Source organism: Rhagoletis zephyria, unplaced genomic scaffold (genome assembly GCF_001687245.7).
Source record: "Rhagoletis zephyria isolate East Lansing unplaced genomic scaffold, Rhagoletis_zephyria_1.1 Rzeph_scaffold_00074, whole genome shotgun sequence".
In the NCBI taxonomy this organism is placed as follows: Eukaryota; Metazoa; Arthropoda; class Insecta; order Diptera; family Tephritidae; genus Rhagoletis; species Rhagoletis zephyria.
The window spans coordinates 452,761-476,679 of NW_016157158.1; the positions used below are offsets into that span (position 1 = coordinate 452,761).

The 23,919-nt window shown below is 34.6% G+C and overlaps 1 protein-coding gene across 2 annotated transcripts; it reads right to left on the reverse strand.

The window, feature by feature from the left end:
- Positions 1-420: 420 nt before the first annotated feature.
- On the reverse strand, positions 421-23,919 carry LOC108372552 (palmitoyltransferase ZDHHC6). 2 transcript variants are annotated; one of them, XM_017628277.1, is made up of 6 exons: positions 23,713-23,919; positions 12,986-13,170; positions 2,035-2,116; positions 1,679-1,977; positions 1,388-1,606; positions 421-1,308 (listed from the first exon to the last, which is right to left on the reverse strand). In XM_017628277.1, the coding sequence occupies exons 1-6, from the start codon at positions 23,771-23,773 to the stop codon at positions 796-798; spliced, it is 1,359 nt and encodes a 452-aa protein (XP_017483766.1). In that variant the 5' UTR covers positions 23,774-23,919; the 3' UTR covers positions 421-795. The 2 variants fall into 2 exon arrangements, with proteins under 2 accessions (XP_017483766.1, XP_017483774.1); XM_017628285.1 differs by lacking the exon at positions 23,713-23,919 and adding an exon at positions 13,249-13,395.

Consider the following 23,919-nt stretch of genomic DNA (forward strand, 5'->3'; position numbering starts at 1 on the left):
GTGTTTGTTGCCTGCCGGGCATCTGTTGTGTTCGCTGCCTATGGTGGAAGTTGGCGGCGCTTAGCAGATGTTTGCAGTTGCGCAGTTCTACAATAATTGTACAGGCTGCAAAAATGCATCCGAGATAGTTTTCTAAAAACTAATAAAGCCATTAGGATAGCGCACCCATTTGCTGACTTTTTAATTTGTATAAAATTTTAAAGCTCAAATTTAAAAGCGCGATTCCAAAATTTTTCAATATGACATTTAAGCACAATGGTATCTATAATGCATAGATTGAAATCAATTTGCAGTTATCATTGACATTTGAATTTGGGTACTCAAATTAAGGACAACACGCGCTTTGCCTAAGAGAATATTTAAAATTACTTACCATTATTAATATCTCAGTTTAGATCAAAGTTATAACAATAAGAAATGTTTCAAATATCATTTGCAACAGCAATAGCCTTTATTAACCTGCCAGTATGTACGCACATACATACATATGTAAGTTTTCAGATTTAAAAAAGTCAAAGAATTTCAATAAACCGCATAATTGAAATCCACTCATCTACTATTCTGCAGATATTGTATAGTGTATATGGCTTCTACATAAAAATTATAACTAAGCACTAAGAAAGTCTTGGAAGTAGTTGAGTGACACACGCTAAGTTTCCGATGTCCTTTAAAATACCCCTGACGATGTAAAACAACACCCACATAGCGACTTAAAATTGCACTTTTGTATTTTCCATACTTTTCGCGCACATACATATGTATGCACGCATGTAAGAGTTCCATATACATTGTGCATCACTTATTTTTCTTTTTTTGACCATTTTTGGTTTGCTGCTTGCCGTTTCCATTTGCAAGCGCTTTCTTAGACACTTTTGGCACGCCATTTGGGGCACTATTTACTTCTCTTTTATTTTCGGCGGCAGCGTTTTGATGTTCACCACCAGTCTCAGCCTCACCCTCTGATTGATCGCTGCTATTCGCATAGTAATATTCCTCGGGCTGTATAAGCTCAATGGCACAACGACGTGGGAACCAGCCGCGTATCGGCCCCTTGCGCTGTAGTCCCGGCTGGAGCAACTCTACCTCTGGCACAACACGTTCGCCAAACAACCAGTGTTTACGGAAGCGGGTTACTTTAATCACGTCACCGGGTTCGAGGCGAATACGTGCCTCATCAGTGCACGGTGGTGAAAGGCAGACACGCAAACCTTGCGAAAAAAGAGGCAGGAAGCGACCTGTTGCTGGACGAATGCACCTAAATGTTTTCGTACGCGCGCGCTTCTCTGCTTTTTGTGCAATTTGCTCACGCTACGCATTAACGAATTGAAAGAAAAGAAGGTAAGTCGATAGTTATTTATTATAAGTGTACATGATTGTATGTATTTACCGTTAAGGTGTATTGGTCGCAGCCATCTATAACGGGCCACACAGTGCCATCTCCTTTTTCTACAAGTCTTCTGTTAAATACCTGACGTAAATTTCGACGCCAGCCCAAGTCGTATGGATATACAAAATCATCTTCGTCTGGATTGCAGTAACGTCTGTAGATAGCCTTTTCTACAATCCACATCTCAATACTAGTTTGATTTTGCAGAATGGACTTAAGCTGAAAATTATTAAATAAAGAGTCATTATTTAGAGTCTCTGTAGTCATTTGTAAAAGAAACAAATCACTTACTTGTATATAAAGAAGCATGCCCAAAGCAATAACAACACCAATAGCCAAGCCCATTGCTATAATGGTCATTATAATGCTTGCCATTGTGAATTGCACAGTGGCTAAATGAAGGTAACCATGTGTGAGATACCAGTATCGATGGACGCCACGATAGAAGGCGAATCCTAAAATAATGGACGCTTGAAGACTGCCCAAAATGGAGAAGGTAAGGAAGTGGGTGAAATAAGCATGATTCGCCCATCCAACGCAATGATTTATCCACGGACAGTGGTGGTCCATCTTTTTAACGCACCGATCGCCTAAGAAGGGGAGGATAAATGAAATTCAAAAACTATTGAAAGAAACAATTGACTTACATTTGCGACAATGATGTGAACGAGGAGCTTTAAAACCTTCGCATACTTTGCAGAATTGTAAGTGGTCTTCATCATTTGGGTTCTAAAATAAAACAGTATAAATTGGAGTATGATGATTAAGATTTTATATTTTCATGTGACACTTAGTACATATAATTCATGTGGTGATTACAGACAAAAACGCATAAAAGGGTGGGGGCTCATTGAAATATGCGTGTATATTAGGGTGGTCCTTAAAAATCAAACGAACGATTTTTTCAGTCTGACCCCCTCAATCGGTAATAATACGGTCACAGATATCACATTTAAATTTTGGTCCCGATTGGAGACGGTTAAGGCGTGTCGCAAAGGCTTCAAAGGACAGATGCCTCTATGGAGTCAAAAAAATAAAAATATATATTTTTTTCATTTAATACCCAAAAACGATATTACTAAAACCGAGAATATTACATATAAATATTGATCCCGAGTAATCTGAACTTTGACCCCTGTGCGACACGCCTTCACCGACTCCAAACGTTGCCAAAATTTATATGTGATATCTTCGACTATACTATAGTCGATTTAGGGGTTGAGGCTTAGGAAATCTGAAGTAAAAATTTGCTTCCTACATTTAAGGACCACCGTAATGTGCACGCATACTTCTAAAACTAAAAAATATTTTCCTAGTGCATAATTGGCATCCGTACTTTTAGTTACGTATGTATTTCTCAACACATGGTTTGCTTATATATAGTTACCAAATCATTATAGTTGGTGACTTTTTCCTGAGTGGAGTAAAGCTAAAAAGCCCTTATTGTAGGAAGTAAGCCGTGCCCTTGATATCAACGTGCCTTAAAGACTAAAGTATGAAATCGTACAATTAAACCTTAACTACTACTACTACTTTCTTAACCACGAGCTACTTTGTCAAACAGTTATAGGGGAAAACACCTACGACTTTTTAAGCACTTACCGACTGCCGTTCATATATATATATATATATATTATGTTTTAAAAGTTCAAGTTACGCGCTTACGTGTTTGTAAAACAGGAAACCTTACTAATAAATTTTTATACAACTCAAACGTCTTTACTTTATTCGTTTTAAATCCATTGTCGGTAAGCAGAAGCAGTTCTTACACTTCAACAGGCTCGCTTATTTGCATAAACAGCCTTTATTTGCTTTAACTCATGCATTTTCCTCTTTCAAATGCGCATAAGCAGCCGAACAAATGCACGAAATTTTTGGGAATTAAAAACGGCCAGCTGTTGTCTTTTGTACAAGTAAGCAAAGAAAGCATGCGAGTTTGGCGTCCGCGGTAGCCGAGTGGTAATGGTAAGAGTTGCGTACTAGAATTCTGTAGCTGCCAGGCATGGTTGCCACAATTGGTAACTTTCTACCGAAATTGGTAACTTTAAGCGGTTTGGTAACTCGGTAATTTTTGGTAAAGTCCATAAATCGTTTTGATTATTCCGGCACAAAAAAAAAATGTCGGGTACTTTTTACCAGACCCACCTACTGACATGTATTTCGACCCAATGAATCCGAATCTGAGGACCGTTTGACACGTACAGTAAATTATGAAATACCGAGTAGCAAACCAATTAGTAATTTTCGGTATTTACTCGAAATTGTGTACGCGTCAAACGGACGGTTAAAAGCACCCACAACTTCTTTTTTGTGAGCTGGTGAAAATCGTTCGACATTACATTATGCTCCTACCCTATCGGAAACACCAACAATGAAAATGAGAATATCGGCGCATGCAGTAATTTGTTGATAGAAAAATATATTCTAATAAAAAAATTATTATAATGTTCAATAGGATTTTCAATCTTGATAATTTATTAAGAAAATAGATTTTAACTTCTGTGCTACAACTGGGAGTTCTTGATAAGTAATCAAAAATTGGCATATTATAAAAATATTTAATTTGTTAAATAAGTGCACAGAATCGGGCTGTAGGTATATACACATTTGTTATGAAATATAGCAGTTTTATTCAGTATATTTTTTTCACAGTGAAGAAGTAAAGATTTTGTTAGTGAAGATTTGGTAACTTTTCTTGAGAAATTTTGGTAGAAAAAAATTTTGGCAAGCGGTAACCATGCTGCCAGGTTCGATCCCCGATTTTAGCGATTGCCAAAAAATTTTTGTTTTTATTTTTTATTTAACTCTTTTATTTTTATTTGTTTGATTTATATTTCATTTTACCTTATTTTATTTTCTTTTGTTTTATTTTATTTACATCACATTTTTCATTTTACTATTATTTACCTTAAATTTTTAGAGTTTAATTTTATTAAAAAGTCAACATCTAACTGAAAGCAACGTTAAAAAAAATATAAAACTAATAAATGAATGAATAAAAAGGAAATAAGTTCACATTCTACTGGCGAAGTTGCGGCTCGCTAATCCGCATTACTGCCGTCTGTCCCTTTTAATCAGATTAACTGCACCGATAATCCGGATCTGAGAACTCTGCCGTCTGTCTATGTTTTTATGTAGATTGGTGACAGTCCAAATCAAATTTTGTAACCGCCTATGCGATTTTGACCGAGTTCAACAAATCACGCCAGTCGTTTCTCTTCTGTGCCAAGTGACGGCAATTGGAAATTCCAAATGAAGCAAAATCCTTCTCTACTTGGTCTTTCCATCGCAGTGGGAGTCTCCCTCAGAACCGCTGTATTTTAATTCGGTGCACTATGTACATACATCTCGTTGCAATGCTCATACAGCTCATCGCTCGTTTTGTGGTACCCGCCGTCGCCAATGCTCGTAAATCTTCCGCAAAATATTTCCCTTGAATACTCCAAGAGTCGCTTAATCGGATGTTGTCATTGACCATGCTTCTGCGCCATATACCAGAACTGGCATGATGAGTAACTTATAGAGTGTGATTTTCGTACGTTGAGAGAGTACTTTATTCCTGAATTGGCTAAGTAAACCCAATTCTCCACCTTATCGAAATTATAACAGTCAACAGTGACATGAGTGCCGAGGCGAGAATGCGCTGTCTGTTTGTTTGATGACAGGAGTTGCTTCATCTTCTCGTCAGTGGCCACCAGACCTAATCGGTTTGTTACCTTATCCAACTTCGAAAAGGCAGAACAGGCTTCGCGGTTCGTGCTGCATATGATGTCAATGTCATCGGCGTATGCCAGCAACTGCACGCTCTTGTAAAAAAATTTTCCTAAGCGGTTCAATTCTGCAGCTCTTATCATCTTCTCTAACATGAAAGGGAGTCGCCCTGCCTGAAACTTCGTTGGCGGGGTCACCTTTCTTGTGGATTGGTCAGCGCATACTTAAATTCCAGTTGACGGACATGCATCCATCTGCCCATATTCTACAGAAGAGTTGATGCATGCATCTTATCAACTCGTTGCCGCCGTACTTGAACAGCTCTGCTGGCAGGCTGTCAGCTCCAGCAGCTTTGTTGTGTTTCAAGCGCGCCATAGCTATTTGTAACCCGTCATAGTCAGGTGGTGGAATATCGGCTCCGTCATCGTCGGCTGGGGCTTGGGTTTGTCTTCTCCACAGCTTTCAGTGCTGCTACCATTCAGTAGAGGCAGCAGTGACTAGGTCGCCATTGTTGTTCTCACATGACTTTTCCCTCTCTCTCTCTCTATCTCTGAGAGCAGGTGTGAGAGTCGAGTGACAAATGCATTGGCCGTCTGTTTATGTACATCTGTAACAACACACATATTGCTTATTTTATAACGAAACCTACAAGCATTGTAGTTAATTCATAAAAACTTGCCATCTCTTTACCACCAACCAATTATTTGTTTGCACCCCAATTTTTCTATGCCTGCAGTAAAATTGGTCTTAATAATTGCGATTATAAAGCATTTTAACATTCCACGCTCGCGTTTTCTTAGTAACTAATACGCCTATTTATTACAACAGGAAGTGTTAGAAACATTCGTGGTCGCGTGCAAGCAACAAATAATTACCACCAAATTGAGAAGAAAAATGAAAGTGCACAATGTCGTGCAGCCTATATTAAGTTTGCATTACTTGCAGATGTCTATCGGTGGTCACTTTGGGAGTGGGTGTTCCGGCACACCCAAACGTGTCCAATCGGTGGCGTGCTTTGTTTACGCTAAACTGTAGCGTTTATTAAGTACAGAACCTAAAGCAACACGTCAATGACGGCCACTACTATACACGAGTTTATATACTGGTGTAGACCAGGAAGAAAAGAGCAGTTTACAGCTTGTTCTGTATAGTAAAATCCGCCAAAAGAACACTCAACATGGTTAAAATTTTATAAGCAACCCTGTTGGTCTCTGCCACCATGTGATTAGTCGAATGGGATTTATAAACACCAACCAATTGAAATTAAAAGTAAAACAAGTAAAAAATGCTAAGTTCCAGCGGAGCCGATCAATAAATACCAGGTGCAATTATTAAATATATGTTTTTCACCTTTCCGAAACCTACCGCTACATGGTAAGCAGGGGTGGTTTTATCCCTATTTTAAACATTTTCGATAGAACGTTCAGGTAGATATAACACTGTACGGCAAAATCAACTTTTTTTCTGGTTATTAGATCAAACCAATTTTTTTAAGAACTTGAGTCATAGGTAAAACAGTGATTTCTCGAGATCCAGGTATGGGCTTTCGAAGTTCGAAATAGGACCTTTGGTAAAATATTATATTTAATTATTGCATGTAAATAACTAAAAACCTAGAAATATAGACGTAGTCCTCCTTTCGCTCTTATTTAAATGGTATATAACTTTGTTTATGCAAACTTATATCACAGGTGCTATAAAGGGTTCAGGTCTTCGAAGAATTAAACAATTTTGCACTAATTTTTAAAAAATTAATATCGTTGTAAAGGTGATTAAACGCCCTTTCCTCCTATATGCATATTTGTATACTTTGTACATAAAAATTTTAGAAAAACACATTTAAATGAAAAAATATCTTTTTTTATAAAAACAAATATTTTGAATAAAAAATTTACTAACAGTTTAAATTGGTATCGTTGTAAAGACGCTTAAATCCCCTTTCTTCCGATATGCATATTTGTATACTTCGTATATAAGAATTCAAAAAAAAAAACACATTTAAAGGAAAAAATACTTTTTTTTTATAAATAAATTTTGTAGACAAAAAATACCTTTTTTTTTGTAAATAAATTTTGTAGACAAAAAAATACTAACCGATTTTTAAAAAATTGGTATCGCTGTAAGAGATCAAACGCCTTTCTTCTGAAATTCATATTTGTATACTTCGTATATAAAAATTTGAGAAAAACCACATTTAAATAAATATACCTTTTTTTATAAATAAATCTTGTAGACAAAAAAATACTAACCGATTTTTAAAAAATTGGTATCGCTGTAAGAGATCAAACCCCTTTCTTCTGATATGCATATTTGTATACTAAATATAAAAAATATTTTAAAGAAAAAAGTTACTAATTAGTAATACAATGGAATACTTTATATAAATAAAATAGAAAATTACCTTTTATTTTCATATATAACCTGTTATGTAAAAAAATCAAAAACCATGGTGCTTTTATACTTTTATATGCCTTAGACTTCTGTTATATACATATTCTTTTGCTTTATTTTTAACAGGGCTGTGGGTGAACAAGAACGAATTAATGCTGAAAACACTAATAATTATTTGTTTTATTTAAAAACGGTATTCAATTGTATTACTAATAAGCAGGGAACGGATTTTATGGAAATTGCCTTTTTTTCTGCAAAAGAGATAGAGTATATTCGATTAAGAATGTCCACGATTTAGCTTTCCCTGATTCCATATATACACATTTGATGTTGCCTTTTTTTGTCTTTTTTAAGATATTTGCCTTTTTTTTGCCTTTTTTAAGATATTTGCCTTTTTTTGCCTTTTATACCTTTAAAAAAGTGATTATAGCATTTAAAATTTTTTTTTTTTTAAGATTAAAAAATATACACATGCCCATGCGGCTTATAGAAGCGCAGGGACCTCTTGCCAAATTGGTGTTGAAAAAATTCAAAGCCGTTTTCTCAGCTAACGTAGGCTTGAAGACAATAAGGGGTGTGGATAAAATTGTAAAGGGCGAGGGAAACGCCCTTATTCCTGATAATATGAACGTTTCAAACGTTCCATATTTAAATTGGGCTCCACTTGTATCAACTTACCTCGAGCGCACATTTAGTACATTCAAGGCTTTTCTTCGCGAAAATCGAATGAAAATGCTGCCAGAAAACTTCAAAATGCATCTTGTGGTTCAATGTTACTACAACTATACAGATTAAAGTTTTATGAGTTAGAAACTCGAAAGGATAAAATAGTCAAAGATTCAAAGTACAAATTTTTCATATAATGAAACTAGTTCATAGTTTTTCTCTTTTTACTTGTAATATAAACATTTCTAAAAAAAATGTATTTTTTGATTGTTCTTCGTATTTTCTGTCTTTTTTTAGTGCCTTATTTTGCTTTTTTTGCAATACCTTTTTTTTGCCTTTTCCTGGCCCTTTTCGCTATTTTGTTTTGCCTTTTTTTGCCTTTTTTGCAACACCTAGTGCCTTTTCCTGCCTTTTTCGCTATTTTATTTTGCCTTTTCCAGCCTATTTCGTTACTTTATTTTGCCTTTTTTATAGGTTTTTAGGTCCTAAAAATCCGTTCCCTGCTAATAAGTAATTTTTCTGTAAAAACTGGTACTTTTTCCTTTTAAGTGTTTTTTCTAAAATTTTTATATACGAAGTATACAAATATGCATATTAGACGAAAGGGGTTCCATCGCCTTAACAACGATGCCAATTTTTTAAAAAAAGGTGAGTAATTTTTTTGTTTAACATTATTTTTTTTTTTGATAAAAAAGTTATTTTTCCTTTTAAGTGTTTTTTCTCAAATTTTTATTCACAATACATGTATACAAATATGCATATAAAAAGAAAGAGGGTTTAATCGCCTTTATTTAAATGTGTTTTTTTCTAAAATTTTTTAAAAATCAGTTCAAATTTTTTTGAAATATAAAGTTTTTATTTTTTTGAAGATCTGACCTGTAATATAAGTTTTCACAAAAAATTTATATACCATATAAATAAGAGCAAAAGGCGGACCACGTCTGTATTTTTACTTTTTTTTTTGCTTTTTACATGCAATAATTAAAAATAATTCATTACCAAAGGTGCAGTTTCGAACTTGAAGGCTCATATCTGGATTTCGGAGGCTAACTTCGAAAAACCGAGAAATTACTTTTTTTACATATGACTCAGTCCCTTAAAAAAGTCCCCTGTGGGGAAAATCTCTAGTTCTGAACTGGTGCGCTTCTAGTACATTTAGACCCAGTACTGGTTCGCGATAAATCTCTTTTGCATGCAAGCAACTGGCGAATTTAACATGGCGAAGTCCTAGGAAGTGTCAATTGCCCCCGCTGCATCCCTTTTTCGATAATTCCGAACTAGACCTAAATTCTATAGTTCCGAACCAGTTCGGAAATCGACAGACGAAAGAAAAAAGTATCATGATTTTTCAATCTTTTTGGTTCTCCCGTGTGTGCGATTTTAAGTTATTTTGGAAGAAATGTGTTTTCAATTTGAAATTAAATTTGTTTGAATGATTGTAAGAAATGTACGTTTACATACCTTTAGCTGTAGCTGAGTTTGCAGAGGTGCTCGCTGTTAGATTCCAGACGGTCCCAAGATGTTGAAATGTTAACACAAATTTTGGTTTTGTATTACCAAGCTATGAAAAAGCATCTGCGAAATGCAGGATAGAAGCAAATTTGAACGAAGAAGCCGCTGAACACATATCTATGTAAAGTAAACAAGCCCCCTGCTGCATCCCTTTTTCGATAGTTCCGAACTAGTTCTAAATTCGACAAATAAGATCTGGTTCAGTCTGCATCTCTTTTTCTACAGTTGCGAACCAGTTCTAAATTCGTCACTTTAGATATAGATTTCTAGTGAAAAAACTGAAAAAAAAAATGTTTTTTTAAAGTACCACTTTTCGGCGATTTTGGACTGGTGGGGATCTAGCTCTTATCGGACTAGTTCCTTTTTGGCGATAAAGACCTAGTACGAAACTAGAAATTTAATTCACTAGTCCGTGTTTTCCCTGCAGGGTTTGTTTGGTCCAATACCCAGCTGAGTGCTGTACAGTATAATGAAATAAACTTATATAGTCATATGTGGGCGGTATCACGGTAATTTTCGAAAATTCCAAATAATGTTACTTATTTTAAAGGGATTGTTGTTAGAATCAATTTCGATAGAACGGTTACCGAGATACATAAATGTGATCATAAGTGGGCGGTGCCACGCCCATTTTCCAAAATTGTATCATAAACGTATTCCATGTTAAAGAATGCATCAATTTTCAATAACTTAGCTTTCGTATTTACTGATTTATCGAAGATTTCATATTTCTCAAAAATTACCGTTATATGGGATGTGGGCGTGGTTGTTATCCGATTTAAAAATTTTCAGCCATTTGGTATGTTGTACCTGTGCCAAGTTTGGGAGAAATTGGTGGAGCGGTTACGAAGATATACACATGTAATCGTTTTGCCAGTTACAAACAACCATTACATCAACAAAGTTATAATACCCTTGTGCACAAGTGCGCTCGGGTATAAAAATAATATGCATAACTCATAAATGTTTGGTTTTTTCTTCTTCTGCTTCTGTAAGTCCTTCTACCGTTATAATATACCCTGTAGGGAAACCGCGGACTAGTGAATCAAATTTAAAAAAAAAACTAATTTTTTTCAGTTTTTTCACTAGAAATTTATATCTAAAGTGACGAATTTAGAAATGGTTCGGAACTATAGAAAAAAAAATGCAGAACGAACTAGATCTTATTTGTCGAATTTAGAACTAGTTCGGAATTATCGAATAAGGGATGCAGCGGGGGGCTTGTTTACTTTACATAGATATGTGTTTGGCGGCTTTTTCGTTCAAATACGCTTCTATTCTGTGCTTCGCAGATGCTTTTTCATAGCTTGGTAATACAAAACTAAAATTTGTGTTAACATTTCAACATCTTGCGACCGTCTGGAATCTAAGAAATAACAGCGAGCACCTCTGCAAACTCAGCTACAGCTAAAGGTATGTAAACGTACATTTCTTACAATCATTCAAATAAATTTAATTTCAAATTGAAAGCACATTTCTTCTAAAACAACTTAAAATCGCACACATGGATGAACCAAAAAGATTGAAAAATCATGATACTTTTTTCTTTCGTCTGTCGATTTCCGAACTGGTTCGGAACTATAGAATTTAGCGGGGGGCAATTGACACTTCCTAGGACATCGCCATGTTAAATTCGCCAGTTGCTTGCATGCAAAATAGATTTATCGCGACCCAGTACTGGGTCTAAATGTACTAGAAGCGCACCAGTTCAGAACTAGAGATTTTTCCCACAGGGTGGCGGTGGCAATTGTCGCCCAGTGCATTACTTTGAAATCAGTTTTTAACCGGTTCCATTTTGGACAGTTTTTTTTATAAGAAAACGTTTTTGCGATTAGATTTTTGGACATTTTTTCGTTTTTCTCTTCTTTTACAAATTCAGTTTTTGTTACATATTTTATTAAAAAAAACATATAAGCTGTACGCAACAATTTAAATTAATTTAATTTGAAAACTCACAACTGCCTCCACCGCGATTTCAACTCGCGACCAACGATGGTTGAGTCGGAGGTCTTCTCGCTGAGCTACTTTCGTATTGTACGATTAGTGAGCATTTGCACATATACACCGCAAGTTTCAACTGTCGCGCTCTGCGTTCCTTTTGCACTAGTTCAGAGCTAGTTCTGAGATAAATATGTAGTTTGGAACTAGCACTTTGTCAGACTGTCTCTAAATTTTACTGCAGGGTGTATACAAAACTGAAACCTGTTTTCGGCCCACTGCCCAGTCCAGTGTGCGTTCGAGTGGTGGACTGCTCAGTCCGACTGAGCAGGCTAGTGTGCTCAGGCCCAATGAATACGACCCATCATATTCTCAACAGTTTCTAATGAAATTCTATTTCTCTTTACATATTGGATCAATTTTTAATCTGAAAATATATGCTCTGCAGCTGCAGAGCTATTTATGAGGCAAGTAAAGTAAATTAAAAATGAATGAAGTCAGCTCTTTATACATAGTTCATTTAAAGCATTTTTCATTAAGCTTATTTGACCCCAAAACGTTTTAGTATTTTCGATGAAATTTTAAAAGCTGCCACTACGTACATAAAAATATATTTTCTCTTTAACATGTATCAAAATTTGTACAGTATCGCGCGAAATGAGCGAAAAAATAAAGTATGTTCCGAAAATTTGCACAAACACGTATCACTTTTGAAGTATATGGATCAAAACGGCAATACTGATTGCAGCATCTTACCCAACAGCTAAGATATTAGAGTTTTACAGGTGGGGTATGCAACACTGACTGAGTATTTTTAAGCGAATATTTTTTTGTATGTATGTTACTTACCGGATAGCTTTGAACCATGTGAACCGATTATTCTTTTTATCGGAAAGGTGGTACCTCAAAGGTGGCCCCATACTATTTTGGTTCAGTTCCGACCATTGCGTCATGAAGAAGTTAAAGGTACTTTTTAATTTTTATATGGCCATTAAAGTTTTAATTAAAAATTACGTGTTTTTTAATATGGTTTGTTCAAAATAAATCTGGGAATATGGATGGAAGTTTTAAAAATTAAAAATTACCGTCAACTAAAAAGACATTTTCTATGAAAAATTATCGAGATGGTAAGACAGATAGATTCATTACCTTTATAAGGAATTTTATTGACCCCACTTGACTTGTCGTCTTGTGCGGTTAAGCAATTTCCGACTGTGTACAAATAAGGGCGCAACAAAGAATACAGTTTCAATAAACATAGTATGTATGCATAATCTTAACATGCATATAAACCAGTCATTCGTAAATATGTAGAAAGGTGCGTATGTAAATTTGTGTACATAAAAATATGCAGTACAACAACTTTTTAAGTGCACTTACTTTTGGTTTCCATTTTTTGGGCAATAAACCAGGTCCTGTGAGCGTTGCCATTATGTAGTTGAAGGTGGCTACTGAGGAGAGCAGCAGAAACAGTCCCTGATTAATAAAACCACCCAAAGTGGCATTCGGTGGCCACCACATTGAGTTCATATAGAGCGTAGTTAAAGTTATTACCTTTATTATGCCTGAAATTATGGAAATAAGGAAAAGTGATTAAAATTCTGAGTATTATTTATGGTTAAGTAAAGTTAACGTGCGCATACTCATATGCGTATGCAGTTATCGCCCGTTTGCTGGAAGAATGACATATTCCAAAAAATCACAGGTCTATTATCAATTCCGTCGGAGATCCCGTCGTGACATCGCTATCATGAATTCCGTCTTGATCACGAAATTCTCACGCAAATTCGAAATTCGTGAGAATGGTACCACTGATTTCGAGTTATTTTATTGTGATTTATTTTATTTTGATTTAGAATTGTCAAAACATAAAAACAAACAAAAACCAAAGGCAGCACTAACTATGAATGCGCTGAATTCATAGTTTAGTGAACTAAAGTTTGGGAATCGAACGAATTTAATTGATGATATGTGCTAGAAGCAAACCTCCATACAAAATCTGAAGCAATATTTTGTAGTAACTCGTTGCTAAACCCCATTGTAAAGGCTCCCTTCTTCATAACGTAACATTTCTAGTTAGTACATTTTTGAAGAACGTCTGCGATATGTACATATGTATGTAGATTAGAGTGGCCGACTGGAGGAATGGCAAAATGGTCGTGCCTTCTAAAACATATTACCGGGGCTCAAAATTGGCTACGTATGTATAATAGGATTCAGTCTTGATTATCCAGTTCCTGGTTTTTATTTGGAAAATTATGCAAAGCATTATTATTACACGCAGTCCTAAGAGAGCCTACATAGAAGTGGGCTTACAATTAGTCAAGCAGCGCCCAGTGCGACACAAATCTGAACCGTTTTCAAGTTACATTTTTAAATGAAATATAATAAAATTTTGCTTCGAATTATAATCGGAGAATTTTAAAACACACTGATTTATTTTATTTATTTATATTGCAAATGAAATAACACAAATTATTTACCAAATTATTCGTATAATTTTTTTTATATTATTTATTATTTATTATTATTATTTTTTTTTTTTGATATTAATCAAAAAATTTTATAAATTTGTTATTAACAAATATTTAATTAATCACTCAAAAAACAAAATTCATGGCCATGTTTTTAGCACCAATGTACGGCGTGGCAGCTATTCACTTTGTATAACTGTATTTTTTTAGTATGTATCCTTGTATTTAAGTGGACTTGGGGCTTGTCACATATACTACTTTAAGGCCACGATAATTTTAATTTCCTGATGCCGAGATACATATACATATGTAGTATCTTATGTGAATTCACACTAGGCATTAAATGACAACATTTTCATTGGCAATGTTTGGCATTAAACAATTTTCGCAAAATTACGTGCATAAAAATATTCACTAAGTCTAATTCCACATGGCACTTTTTAATTGGCATACATTTTTACAAATTTTTATTTAACTTGGCCATCCCGCGGAAATTTCCAATCGATTTTAAACTAACTTCCCGACAAGCTAGAGACTTGAAATTTTCCGCATAGTTTCAATCACGATGACAATGCAATATACAATAGTTGCGTTCGATAACAAAATTAGCCAACACCAGCCAACAATCAAAATCAAGAGAGTAAGCGAAAATTCTCTCCCAAAGAGAAGAAAAAGCAAAAAAGTAAACGAACAGGAAATTAGCCATCACTTGCAAAAACCGGAAGAAGAAGACACACCAGCTGACTTTGTTTATTTTGTTTGTTGTTTTGTTTGTTCACAAAAATTGCAACCATATGTTTTCGTGTTGGAGAATTTTTGCTGACTAAAATTTTGCCAGTACAAAATGAACGCTTCTCTTGCATCAAAATGAACGCTTGCTCTCTCAATTTTTGTGTGTTGGATAATTTTTTGTCGTTATCGAACGCCATCCAGTAAAAATTTGGAAAAACTTACAAATTTTTGACTTGTCGAACGCAACTAATGTAAATTAATTCCCTAGATGGTCCACGGGTCTTGATACGAAGGCGGTCAAAATACAGTAAAATTTATGACTAACAGAGCACAATTTGTCAAAAAACGTAAAAGCGCTATACATTTGTTTAATAATAAGTATAATTTCAGGCGCAAGTAAGAGAAATACCGAAAATTAGCTTCAACTGTGTTTAACATAGCCAAATTGTTAAATTTTAGGCACTTCTGTTAAAAATTACATTATTAGGTTTCCTCACATAGGGAGTTAGAGAAATAAAGAGATACGATATAAAGCGCTGGTTATACTTGCATTGTGCTGCAGCGCATAACATGAGTACTGCCACATAGAGAATCTGTTTAACGAGCTTTGCATACAAGCGATTATCCTACGCAGCGCATGACAGGGCATGGCATCTAAGTCTGGAGAATTTTGATTTTTCGCTATGTGACATTTTCAAAGAGAGATGCCACTCCCATTGCTCTCATTAGTCTGTTCCAGTACCCATCAGATTTAGGGGAATTACTGAGAAGTCGTTCTTGTACATACATTGGGGCATATTTATATTCGAAACAAAGTCAATTATAAAGTTAGTTGCCGCCATTTCATTGAAAATTATGACAAAAAGCAGCAACTAACTTTAGTGTCGACTTCATTTAAGCTATGAATAAGCATTCTTCACTTATGTTTTCCTAACTAAATGCTGGAGTAGTGGAACAGACTAACTGATCACAGTGAGCAGCTGATTCTGGAAAATTATGCGCTCTATGCCGAGTACAATTACACCACTGCTTCACATGCGCTGCTTCTCTATGCCCTGCACTTGCAATGTAAGTATAACCAGCGCTTAATGCCTGAAAAATGCACATGCATGCATCTAAAAAGTGTACATACTTCTAATATCCCGCAGGCGAAAAAATTTCAGTTAGTGCGATGTGCTTCTTCTGAATACTGTTAAGGCGATGCGGATAATGCTACATAGGCGTGTGCCATGGGATGTTAAAGGTAAACGGAAAACAATTTTCTATAATTAACATGCCGAAGTGGTCAAGAGGATTAGCTTAGGTGAACATTTAAAGAACTTTTCTATTTAAAGCGACAAGATAAAATCTTTATAAGAACTGTTTGTTCATAGAGCGCTACTGCTATGCATATAACAGAGAATGTCGATATCGATGTTTGAATGGGGGTTAGTGTTAGCCAAAGATGGCGAAAACCACCCTTAGGGCCGTTTTTTCAATGTGTGGTTATCACTCCCCTCCCAGTTAAACGTCATTATCGACATTTTACCACCGGTTAGTGTTAACCGGATATAGAACGGCCCTTAGTCAATTGTTGTCGTTTGACAGCGTCAAACTCTCTGTCGTGCTTTTGAGATTCGGTTTCAGCATTCTACGTAAAAATTTGTTTATCAAATAATTTGATTTGATTTAAATCTGAAAAGTGCTCTAGCAACGTTATAATAATTTTAATTTCCTGTGCATTCGTCTTAAGAGCGCACATATGGACATATGTACGGATATACATATCGTCGATTTTTTGCAAAACCGCCCATCGACCAATTACAAAACCGCCTATGTATCTTACGGCACTCAAATTTTACAGAGAGTTTTAATAACGAAGTGAATCAGTATAACTTCTTAGTAATTTTCATTAGAGTTTGAGTAACTCCTTTCACTATTTGGCTTTTAGTTACTTTAGCGAAGGCTTAACTTATTTTGTTTTATTAATTTAAGTGCAGTTTTTACAAAATTTTTTTGCTAAAAAATCGTTTGTTTAACTACTTTATTTTATTCTTTTGATTGTACATGTTAAATAAAAGCTTGTTTTAAAAACATTTTTTTTCATTATTTTATTTGTCATTTCACTCCCGTAAGAACACGACAAAACCAAAAAATTTCAAATCACACAAATATACTCACGAAGATATAGTGAAACTGCGGTCTTAGTTTTTCCCTCTGACGTCAGAATTTTTTTAAACGTCAAAATTTTAAATATAAGATCAATTCAAAAAATTATTTTAAAAAAGTTTAGTGCAATGTGGAATAACAATATGCGTCCCAAATTAAAGGGCGAATTCTGTTTCGGACGAATACGTATTGAAAAAGCTTTTTTAATTAATTTCAGTTTTTAAGCTAATAAACTTAGAAGGGCGAAATTCGAGGATATGTTCGTGTGTAAATTAGCCCTTAATATAAATTTTTTGTTTCAAAATACGTATTGCAAATTTTGAAGGATTAAATTTTAAAAGGATTTGTCAGTACTTATGCGTCCTTATTAGGGAATCCAATACCGCAAATGCGGGGTCCCGTGCCATTTTTGCGGGATCAGAAATTAGGGATTACATAGCGGGATACGCGGGATTTGCGGGACTGCAGAAAAAAATTTAAAACGCGAGTGCGAGTTGTGAACTATTTTCTTGAGCTTCCTTCCAGATGATAAGTTTCGAATACTCATAACTCTGGTTCTATTACAGGCACACATTCAGGTCTGGTGTAATTTTCAAGAGTATCTTATATATAATATATTACTTTAACGCCATTTTCAAATATCAAGCGGTAAAAAAGCTACTCGGAAAAACTTAGTTAAATTTGAATAATCCAGAATAACTGATATTTTAGCTATTTTGGGATTACAGCGAGCGGGTATTGTTTCAGATCGGATAAACACTACAGTAACTCTCATTATAATATATTTTCTTCTGAAAAATAACGCACAGCGATTTTTACCATATACTTACGACACTATGCATAATCACTAAAATCAAAAGCTCCTGATTGTGCAATAAACTAAGGTCGAATTTAAAAGATGTAACTTTAAAGACTTTATCATTCCTTCGGAAATATTATCAAAAAAGTCAACCTAATTAAAAGTAAATACGTAGATTTTCTAAATCAAATCGTTTTTTTTACATATTTACATATTTTGAACATAACTGCGTGTTCTTTTTATTCTTCCTCAGTTCGTCCGGCACGAATCGTCAATTGCGGCTGTGTAAGCCAATGTTGAATATTCTCCCCAGAGCATTAATGCGACTTCAAAGAATTCGAATTACCATATTCGATATTCGTTTTTTTTTTAAATAAATATAATGCATATTTTCCACAAACAAATAGCTTCTTCATATGCATCATCTGGCAAACAAATACAACAAAAAAAAAAGCTGAAAGTAGACCATCCATTCTCGAGTTATGCGCCATCTGACGTACGCAAGTTTGGTATATACATAGAAATATTTATTTTTAATAACAATCAGGGGTTATATTCGATGTAAATAAGCTTGTTTACATTAAATAATTAAATCAAATTCGTTTTTGCTTTAAAATACCACCATTCACTATTATCCACACCTTTTTATGGAATTTAGCTCCCATTTTAGGAAGTGTGATTGAATTCTTCCCCTCTTTCTCCTGCTTCCATAAATCATCCCTGTGGGTGGGAGTGTCAAATTTTGAAAACAAGCTACTTACAAAACCTTTAATAACTGAATAATGGCTCCGACACGAGTTGCTATTCGTACAAAATTTCCGACAAATTAGATTCGTTTTTGTTGTTAACCATTTGATTTTTAATAAAATTATGACATCTCATCAAATTCATGCCACCTGATCACTAGAAGAAATATTTTTTTTTTAAGCAGAAGATTTTATCAGTACATTCAAAGGTGTGAAATATGATGGACTTAAAAATTATGCCGGCTACATAATTTCGAAAATGGGGTTGATGACTAGGTTTTACAACGCATGAAGAAAGTGATCAAAATTATACTTACATATCGTTAAAGCATGATAAAAATATAGTAAGGTAGAACCGCTGAGAGTCACTTTTAAAATTCTTGACGTTTCCAAACAATTTAGCTTTTAAATTTACTCACAAACTCACACACACATTTTCATTTTCCATCTCAAGCAACAACAATTTCGAATAATTTCAATTTTTTATTTTCACTTTTATATGATTTTAAAATGTTGGCAAACTTCAAAAAAAATCATGGCCGACAAATTAAGAGAACGGTTCTACCTTGCTATGTTTTTATCATGGTTTAAGGTACAAAACCGCGCATCGTCGTTCTCCAAAACCGCGAAACTGACATTTTTTTGCCAAAAATTGGATTTGCTCACACAACCTCTTGGCTCAAGCCTTATCCATTCGTCCTGAAATATACTAGCCAGAAATGCGATTGCTTTATAAAAAAAGAGAACCGTTTTGAAATATGAGCGTTTTTACTCTCTAGAAAATAATTGATGCATCCTCACATACGGAGTTTTGTATTTTGCTGATACGCGGTTGTGTACTTTATATGACGATATGTTAATTGTTTAGGGAGGGCGGTCTGTTCAAGGCAACTTCAGGTTTCTTCGCATACATTAGAAACTTTAAGTTCTAAATTTGTGAAAGCTAATTTTTTGTAAAAGCTGATTAGAAATTTAAAAGTAAATTTAAACCAAAATATAAAAATGTTTTATTTGGGAAGAACAAGCTTTAGGATTATATTTTTAGATCGCAAGATTGTATTCAAAATAAGAAAACGAAAAAATGTCAACATAATGCGCGCGCGGTTTTTATTATAAAATGAAAAGAACAATTACGATGAAGTCTTCTTTAATAGTCTACATTTTATGTATTTCTAATAATAATAGTGCGAGCTACGTAAGTAAAAAAATACCAAGCACTGATAATGGTTTTTCATTTGAAATATTATTAAATTGGTATAAATATGGGAAGGAAAATACTCCGATTATTGTTTTAATATTATCAAAGTGGCAAGGCGATGATAATACTCACAGTTTATGAAGCTTAAAAAAAATTTTATTATCCTTCAAAAGTTGTTTTTTTATGAAACTACCTTCTTTTTTGTATCATGGACAAATGTAATGTAATTTATTCTATATTTGCAAATTTCCAGTAACAAATCCAATACTGCGTCCAATAATTCAATAAATTGCTGAATTTTCGTGAAATTTAGTATTTAGAGGTTCTTAAGTTCGCTCATTACAAATTTCAAACTAGTTTTTGAAAATTCAAATGCAAAATCCAATTCGGCGTCCGAAATTTCCAAAAACTCAAACCTAAATAACTTTATTTAAAAATGAGAAAACTGAAGGTTTGGAAATGACGAATTTCGTATAAAATAAAAAAATCTTTAAAAAAACTATCGGGGCCTAGATTAAATTGTTTGGGCCGAACATATAGCAGATGGCCCCATCTATCCCCATGATTCAATAATACAAGGTTCGATAAACTGACAGTTGTCTCTCTCGCACCGCTTCCTTAGCAGAGGCAACGTGTTGCTTCTTTGCAAATTTACATGGAAACAGTGTAGCTTTGGTGTGAAATAAAGTACAAGCTTTTGTGCAATATGTTTATTTGTATATGCATATGAAGCATATTAACTGATGAAAACATAAACTGTTTTTAAATTGGATGTTTACATCAATCTCATAGTAGTCTTATTTTAGTTTTGAGTCATTTTGCAATTTTTATACAGCTAAATAGCACATAAATTACGCAATTCACGTAGATATATCAATATTACGCTCAACATTTCGTTTAAAATGCCAGAATTCCTGCAAATACATTAGAATTTACAAAAGGAATTTCACTACTAATTGCCTACTGTGCGTACTTTTATAGTACCATTTTCGCACCAAGAGATTTCATTCTTCCCCTTTCTCCGTCCTTCGTAAATGCAACCTTTTGTAAGGGAGTGTCAAACCGCAGCTGTCAATAATTATCTAACCTTGTATTATTGAATCATGATCTATCCCTAACTTATGAATATAATAACTGTTATTATTTCATAATTTGATCATAAATTCATGTTATACCATGATTCAATAATAAAAGGTTTGCTCCAAGGCGTATTCAATAAGGTGGTATCGGTACGCCAATAACAAAATGTACATGTATTTTGTTTTTGCTTTTGCGGCGAGGACTGTCAAAAATTTCATACGAAGGATGTGAAACAGAACAGAAAACAATAAACAATCAACTGCTCCAACCAACCAACAGCAGCCATTTGACATATGAAGCCGTGAGGCGAAGAAAAATAAAAGCGTGCTGCTATCACCTGTTAAATACACCAAGGGTTCGCTCCCTCTTGACAAAATCGGCTCCCTTAGTCTGCGTTCAAACACGGAAGCTCGAGATTCTTATTATCGGCGATTTCTCTTTTGGTGTTGCCCTTTGCATTCACACACAGAAACTCTTTTGTACGCAATTGTTGTTGTCAGCTGTGAATCGCCAACTTGAATTACTCAGACGAACGAGAGCACAAAGCGTGTTTCCCGAGTAAGGGCGACTCGGTACCCGTCCCCTTTCCTCGTCGCTCTCTCCCCTACAAGCTTAGAGTTTCCGCAACAAAAGTTTTCGTGTCTGAACGTCGACTTAGCAAGGCACTGTGTGTGGGTTCGTGTGAGTGTGCAAAGCTTTTGTAAGGGAGCTAAGGGAGTGTCAAAACTCGAATGTCACTAATGAGCAAGCCTTTAATTCTTGAATCATGATGTTATACTACGTTCAAATTGACGAGCTAAACATGTTAAATGGGCTTGAACCAGTTAAATAAACAATACATGTTCATAAACAAGTTAAATGGCATGCAATTGTTGATGGAAAATTGAACCAGTTAAATCATTTAAATCGTTTCGAAAACCAGTTCGGCGCAGAGTTGTATCAGAAAGCTTTCTGCTTATATTCTGAAAAATATTAAAAATTAAAAATTATCAAAAAATATCAAAATTGTATGCATATCTGCCCGCCAACAAAGAAAACAAAGCGGTAATTAGTTATTTTCCAAGAGGTCTCATCGAACGCAGAGATAAATAGTGCATACGAATTCAACATTTTGAAGCCTCTAAGTTATCCGTATGCGTTAATATCATGAAGCAGACATACGCACAAAACAAATTGAAACACAAAAACTTGATTTGAAATATTTTTTTTTAATCTTTATTGGTAACTCCAAATGTTCAACGTGGACGATTGTGTTTTCCAAAAAGCTCTTTTTCATTTAACAAGTTAAATGGGGCCAATTTGAACGTAATATTAGATATGTTCCCTCGTATATAATAAATCAAATTTTGCTAAACAAATATATTGTTTTACTCCATTGAAAATGACAGTTGTCAACCGAAAAAGATTGAATGTGATATATAATTCAAGATCAATGAGCCTTAAAACAGAGTGCGTTTAATTTGTGGGAAATTTTCCTTATTTCTAGAGAAATTGACCACCGATACGTATGGTTTTAATTAGACACGCAATTCGTGATTCGCATGTATAAAACCTTATTCAGTGGCATTTTTAAAGATTATCTTATTTTTAGAAAAATTAAGCTTATTTGTAAGCTGTCAACTCTCAGAGTTTTAATTTGACATAAAATTCGCTATCAGCATGTCTAAAAACCTAATGTTGTTGTTGTTGTAGCAGCATACAAGTTCCCCAAAGGGTTTTTGGGGAGTGTTGTTGGAGTGACAGTCCTTGGCCAGATATAAATCTGGGTTGTTCCGATTACGTAGACCCGACTGTCGTGGGAACGTCGAAAAACCTAATCACAGCTGTATACTGTCAAACTTTTAATTTGGAATAAAATTCGTGACTAGCGGGACTAAAAACCTAATAAGTGGTATTTTAAAAAAGATTTTATTTTTTAAAGAAATTAGCAGTTGATTTGACAGCTGTCAACTCTCAAACTAAAAATTTTATGGCATATACACATTAAATATTTGGTAGTTTTTGAAATATTGCAAGATATAAATATACTTGCGTTCCGGATGCTTCACAATTTGCAACGACTTGACGACTTTAACGCCAGAAGTGTCGACTTCGTCGCAGAACGGAACATGGCAGTTAGCAGTCCCGGACACAGCATCGAAGTATCCACAAAGCCACTTCGGTATATCAATCAAAACTACTAAGGAATATAAAATTACGATTTAATTAAATACTTACTTTACCAAAACACAGTTGAGGCGTGATTTGTGTATTACGAATAAGGACAAGTTTACTAAAACCAAATTTTGTGACCACCAATGGTCAACTACTTAAATAAATATCACGGCACTAACGTGCACTGCTCAACATGAATGAATATTAGCAAAACCAAAGGACATAATGCTTGATTAGCCTATACCTTCGTGCTACCCAAGCCCAAGTGTAGGAAAGTTAATAATTTCCGTTTTGGTGCGAATGCGGAAGTTGCATATAATTAAGAACATGGCACGCTTGAACTAATGAAGGAGGCATACTATTTTTGTTGCAGTCCTCAGAAGATCATACCGTTTGTAAAGCATATTAATTCACACTCCCCATCTACAAAACTTAATAGAGCGTGTTAAACATGTACGCACTCGAAGTAAAATTCTTTAAGGTGTAAAAATCACAACTGCTCCAGGAACCAACACATGGGAATTTCGCTGAATTCACCAAATAAGTGTAAAATAAGTTGCCAAGTTATCTGCACTTTGTTCATAAACATATGTCCATATGTGGTAGGATAAGTGGTCGTTTGCAATTCGCATCGTCACAGAACCATGCATGAAAAAATACGCCAATGAACAAGCATAACAAACATAACTTCCGATTCCGACGCAAAATAGATAAATTATTTAAAAATTACATATTTCATTTATGTATATGTATGGAAGATAGCAAAAAAAACTTACTTAAAGCAGTAATTGGTCCCCAATGCAGGAATCGTTTTATCTCTGATAATGTACCAATCATTCTTTATACACTATTATTAATCTTTCTATTTTATTTTATTTATATTCACGTAAATTTATGTTTGCAAGTGTAGACAAAAAGAAACACCCAAAACAAAAAACCAACTCACAGAAATTCTAAAATGCGACTGACATATAAACGCCAAA